The 6,020-nt window shown below is 43.4% G+C and overlaps 1 protein-coding gene across 2 annotated transcripts in view; it reads right to left on the bottom strand.

The window, feature by feature from the left end:
• The window catches only part of CUNH1orf53 (chromosome unknown C1orf53 homolog), a 6,661-nt gene continuing 641 nt past the window's right edge, over positions 1 to 6,020 (bottom strand). Inside the window, exons 1-3 of one of the 2 annotated variants that reach the window (XM_040634601.1) lie at positions 4,614 to 4,894; positions 1,640 to 1,741; positions 1 to 373 (exon numbers count right to left, since the gene is read on the bottom strand). In XM_040634601.1, coding sequence (XP_040490535.1) covers positions 302 to 373; positions 1,640 to 1,741; positions 4,614 to 4,877 — 438 coding nt within the window. In that variant the 5' untranslated portion in view covers positions 4,878 to 4,894 and the 3' untranslated portion in view covers positions 1 to 301. Of the gene's footprint in view, positions 374 to 1,639; positions 1,742 to 4,613; positions 4,895 to 6,020 lie in introns of those variants that run through there. The other variant, XM_040634602.1, reaches the window with a different exon arrangement.

The following is a 6,020-nucleotide window of genomic DNA, read 5'->3' as shown; positions in this document are numbered from 1 at the left end:
TGTGACCCGATTGCTACTATTTATTTAATAGAACAGTCATTATTTTCTTTCTTCAACATATGTGTCTGATAATGAAGCAAAAAGAAAGGAAAATAACTATCAATGTGCCACTTCAGAAGCACACAAACATTTGCTAGCTTTTTCATTTTATTGATGTTCTTTTAATATATGTACTTACGATTAAACTAGTGCTCAAGGACTAACAGCACAGACAGCAATTCTGGGTTAGGGTTTTGGCTTTTTTTTTTTTTTTTTTTTAAATACAGGCTCAATTAGATGGAGAACAGAGATGAAACTGTTGTCAAACATAAAAATATGAATTGAATTTCTTCCTTTTCGATGGATCTTTAACATTGACTTGACCATATGGACACTGCAGAAGAAATAAAACAAACTATTATTGAATTATTTCACAGGCATCTTGAAAAAGTACAACACTTCTCATGGTGGAAAAGGAGACTGCTAATCACGTTATATAGATCATTTGAGCTACTGGGTCCTGCAGACTAAGAGGAGAATAATGGCAACCTCTGGCAAATGGTCCTAATTAGGGTCCAAGAATCACTTCCTAAATGCATCCTTCCAACTTTAAGAATTCTACTGTCAAAAACTCGCTCTTAGAAAATTCTCAAGTCCTCAATTTATGCAAAGCTCTTGATGCGTTTGATTAGAAACAGCTAATGGCCCAGGTAGGAACATACATGAAAGTGAAGGCTTAATTTTTCAATACTGGCTCCAGCCAATACATGCATTTAGTGTTTAGTCCTTAATTGTAAAGTGGGTCAGTTAAAGGAAATAATACCTTACTGCCCCCAAACATAAAGTCGAAGTGGTCTGTAAATAGAGGTTGTTACCTGTTTATAATCTTAACACTGTAACAATTTACCTTACTACTATGCTTTTAAAAAGTTATAGTGACAAACCCAATCCCACTTATTTTTCTTGCTCAGCCTAGGGAAGGATTAGTTAGTTCATCTTAGTCAGTGAACAGAGAGATATATTCACTGGAATACACATTTTAGGAAAGGTACAGCACTAAGTTTGGGGTAGGTAGCTTCATGGTTCTTTTTAAAACACAGTACAAAACAACCACGGAAGGAATGAGAGAAGGAAGGGAAGAAGAAAGCAAAGGAAGGGAGGGAAGGACAGAAGGAGAGAAAAAGGGTGGGAGGGAGGGAGAGAGGGAGGGGGGAGGAATTATTTTCATTTAAAGGAAACCCACTTCACAATGCTGGTCAAATTTCTGTTTATTCAGCTAATAATGAAGACAAAAACACTGTCTGCGATCTAGTTTGTAATATTCTGGATTTCTTTTCCTGTCCTCTTTGTACTTGCCTAGTGAACATGACTTACTTGAAACCTCGTGAAAAGTTTCCTCGTAATAAAGAACTCCCACGAATTTCAAATCACAGCATTTCAAGGAACTGATGCTCACAATGAAATGTTACAAAATTCCATTAACTTTAAAGGTCCTGTGTTGGTCCTAAGGACTTCATTGTCCTTGGCTAAAGTAGCTTGTGAAAAGTGCACTCCAGGTCTATTTAGCTTTTTTATTTGACTTGTTTTTCAAATAATAGGTATTTACGAAGTTACAGAAGCACCGAAAACTGCTGCTGTAAGGCGAGAATTTGCTACTCACATGTCTGCAAGCAGAGCCACAGCATTTCCCTCTCTGCAAGTGGGCGAGCCGTGTGAGCACAGTATAGCCAGTAGCTGGATCCACATAGTTTAACTGGCCAGCCTGAAGAATAATGAAATAAAACAATTCATTAATCTCAATATTCAGCGTAGCTCCTCACCATAACTTCTACTCATAAAATACTGCAAAATTTTCTTTAAACAATATTAAACGTCTTCCCAGCAATTTTGGTGGCACTTGCAATTAAAGACCGAATGCATTCCAACATTATATACAATCCAACTTTATGTGACATAAGGAGAAAATATACAGTTTGAGAAAAATGAGAAGTTGATGGAAAAACAAGAACTCCTCTATACCCAATAACTATGCAGCCACTGCTCGGGTATTTTTCATTCAGTTTCTAGGTAACAAGCTTAATAACAGGTGATTTAGATGACTTTAAGAGCTTAAGAGGCTGAAAATGAACTTTCACTCAGAAGTTGCAGTTGCAATTTCGGTACTTAAAATACGTGGATAATGATTTAAACTTACAGAAGAGGTGCTAATCAAAACCAACCGTCCTTACAGAAAAGAATTGCCTTGCTATTACTGAACACTTTTCTTTACCTTCATGATGTGTTATTCCATGGCACATTTTACACTATTTTCTTTTTTGGGGTGGGTTGTTAGTTCTGTTTTTACGTGAAAAAAGTATTGTTTTAACATATTAACACTCGCTGCTTTCACAAGTTTGATCAAAAGAAACGTCTACTACACCACTTCTGATGTCAAGGACGCATAGTCTACTGACATTCAAACATGGCTTTTTAGCAGTATCCCAAGTACACTGTGTGCAAAGGAAATAATGCAGTCTATTCTATGGATTTGGGCCATGTGGGGGATATTACTTATCCTCGAGATTTTGTAGAGGAACTTTCTCTTGGGCTTTTCATATAACCCTTTTATTCCGCATCAGTCTTGTATAGAACCTTTTTGTTAAGATATGTGTGACATGTGAATGTCTTCTAACATATTTTTGTATTGCCACAAATTACTTCTTCAGAGTGTCTTCCTTAATGACTAAATATTTTAATCTGGTTGAGAATTTAACCAACTGTGCTTCACGAATAAGGCATGAAGCAAAAAGACACACAGAGTTCAAGTCTAGTCTATGCTAAGGTATTGCAGCCGAGCCACACCCAGGGCAGTCTCAGGGCCAGTCTATAGGGCCTCTCGAATCTTTTGGGACCACAGAAGCCTATTACATGAAACCAGGAGCACTAAACACTACTTTAGAATGACCAATAGTCAAGACCTCACTTCTTTATTTATGAAACCAGTGTTTGAATGCTTGGAAGAAAAACAAAAAAGCACCGGGAGCTCTGTTAGCAGTCTTCACTTTTCATAGTTTCTGGGGGTCTTCTGAGGGCAATTATCTACCAACTTGGAAGCCTAACAGACACATTGCCACTGCATTTGCGCCTGCTCTCCTGCTTTCTGTGTTGATTTTGAAACTTTGAGCTTGTTGGCTGCCCATACAAACTTGGTTTGTCCTCAGTAAAGGAGCCTCAGGTAATAGTGGCAACAGACAAAGATGTGACAGGAGTGCAGACAGAGGCTGGAAAACAAGATGTTCAGTTATGCAGATCAGTACAGGGACAAAGGTAAGAGACCCATCTGCCTGGAGGTGTGGGAAGAGGACCATTGGGCGAGGAGTTCTGATTTGTTGAAAAAGAGAAACTATGAACTTGGTTTTGGATTTACTTTTGGTCTCCTGGACAGCCATTTCACCTGTGATACTAACACTGATGAAACAAGTGTGGGTTTCCTAAGTGAGAAAAAGTCCTGCTCCTTTCCCAGGCTGATTGGCCTGTCTTTACAAGCCGCTGCTCTTTGCTGTAAAAAGAATGAAACTTTTGCTTATATTTACCACATTTATATGGTGATGTATGGCAACAAAGTGCACATGTTATTTTTAATGGATCAATCAAAAGCTGCCAGTCCTTTCCTGATGAATCTTTATGCAGAAGTTTCAACACTTGAAGGAGCCAACCAGTGGATTCCCAGGGCCTACTAACTGGCAGTGGGGGAAAAAAGGGTCAATTTTAGAAAATCTCCAAGGTTTCCTTCTCCACTCCCTTGGCTCAAGCAACACCAGGTAACTGTACATGAGGCATCAAGTACTGGTCACACACAGTGTATTAAATAGGTTACTTTTACATCGTTTGTGTACCTTCATGCTAGAACTCCTTTGCTGTCTCAAGATAATAAAAATAGAAATCTGCTCCCTTTAGACTTATGTCGTCTGAGGTGTTAGAAACTGTGAGCAGAGGTAAGTTTTGATATTGGGACTAATAAGTGACTGCCACATCCTCCAAACAGAAGAAAACATAGCTCAAGATTGGGAAGAATGTAAACGCCTGATTATAGTTTCCCTTACAATTGTGCTCTGTTAGGGTGGAGAGAAAAGACGAGAGGATAGTAGCAAAAATTGATTTTTTAACAAATTTTTGCGTTATTAATCACTGGATGGCAAAGTGTTTAACTGATAATAAAGATAAACACACAGCCTATTTTTCCTGTGACTTCTCAGCTCCTCTCTACCTCCTCCATCAATGCCTTAACAATCCCCCCAACACACACACACACACACACACACACACACACACACACACACACACACACACACAGAGTCATGATGGGGCCTGAACTGCGACCAGAGTTTAGCTCGGACGCTGATCAGAAAGGACCCACACTTAATACAAATACACGTTAACTCTGTGCCCAGAATAGGGAACTAGCCAGTTTTCAAGCGAAAGGGTCGGAGGGGTAAGCGCGCGTGCTTGTCAGAAGCCAGAAGAAGGACTGCGTGGGCTTCCAGCGACCTCTCCTTCTGCCGGGGGCGCGCAGGCGCACGGACCCCGGGGCGGGGCCCGGGTGGGGTGGGGCGGGGCGAGGCGAGGCGGGGCCGGGCGGGCAGGAGGGGCCTCACCGCGCACGCGGCCGCGTGCAGGTCCGCGATCCGCCGCTCGGCCGCCGTTAACTCTTCGTTGTCCGGACACTTCCCCTCTCCCTCTAGTCCGCCTTGCGAGCGGGGCCCACAGCCTCTGCCGTCTTCCTCTGAAGCGGAGGAGAGGGTTAAGCTGAGGTGCTGTCGGAACCCTCCTACGACCCAGGGGAGTTTTGGTGGCCGGGAGGCTTGAGGTAGCCTTCCGAGCGCGTGGAGCGCCGACGCTGAGATCTGCCTGGCCGCCATGGCCGCCGCCGGCTCGGAGAGGCGGAGCGCCCAACGCAGGGGCCCGGCGGGGCGGCCGCGCGGGCCTGGGCGCCGGCGCCCGGGTGCCGGGCTGCGCGCTGGGAGGCCGGCGTGGGCCCTCGGGCCTCCGGGCTCGGACTCGGACCCCGCTGCGACCGCCGGGCCTTCCGCATCCGCCGCGGGCCCCACTGCGGAAATAAAATGGACTTCTTAGGCGGCTGATGAAGCCACAGCAAGATGCGGGGACGAGAGTGGGGCCATTTCTAATCTTTGGGCCTAAATTCCAAGTATTCCATTTTCTTCGGTGATGAAAAGTGGACATTTTTTTCTCATGTTATACCTGACTTCAGCATAATCGCCACACCTGTTAAGATGCCAGAAAGTGATCAAAATACCCGAGGTTTGTTTATAACCAGCTTGGGTCTGTTCAGAAAAGGCTGGGTATTTACAGGTAACATGTAGTAGGAAGAAAGTTGGCCTGGCCTAACATGAGAACCAAAAGTGAAATCGCACACTGAATAAGAAAAGCCAGTATTGGGGCGCCTGGGTGGCTCAGTCGTTAAGCATCTGCCTTCAGCTCAGGGCATGAATCCAGGGTAATGGGATCGAGCCCCACATCAGGCTCCCCCACTGGGAGCCTGCTTCTTCCTCTCCCACTCCCCCTGCTGGTGTTGCCTCTCTCGATGGCTGTCTCTCTCTCTCTGTCAAATAAATAAATACAATCTTAAAAAAAAAAAAAAAAAGAAAAGGCAGTATTTTCATGTTTCTAAATATTTGCAAAATCCGAACTAAAATTATATCTCCTGTCTAAAAGGGAAAAGTTATCCGGGTACTCCCACAAAATTGAACTTGAGAAAATTAGCACAAGCCCAGGTGGCAATTTCGGGTGTCAGAATTAAATTAACACCACTCCCACCCCCACCCTCAGCCCGGGTTTCTGAAAAAGGGTTGAAGAGTAGTCATTTTGTAAGTGTTCTTCAGTTTTGGAGAACTGAGGGCTGGAATTGATCCCTGAGGGCAAGAGGCGATTTTTAGAGTTGCACCAAAGTTTGACTAAGCCACCACAGGGCTATCACCACCCCTTCCCCCGCCTTTTTCTTTTCTTTTCTTTTCTTTTCTTTTTTCTTCCTTTTTTTTTTTTTT

Source organism: Ursus maritimus, unplaced genomic scaffold (assembly GCF_017311325.1).
Source record: "Ursus maritimus isolate PB19 unplaced genomic scaffold, ASM1731132v1 scaffold_2, whole genome shotgun sequence".
NCBI lineage: Eukaryota > Metazoa > Chordata > Mammalia > Carnivora > Ursidae > Ursus > Ursus maritimus.
Note: the sequence above shows the minus strand (reverse complement) of the source record. Positions and strands in the feature narration are given on the sequence as shown.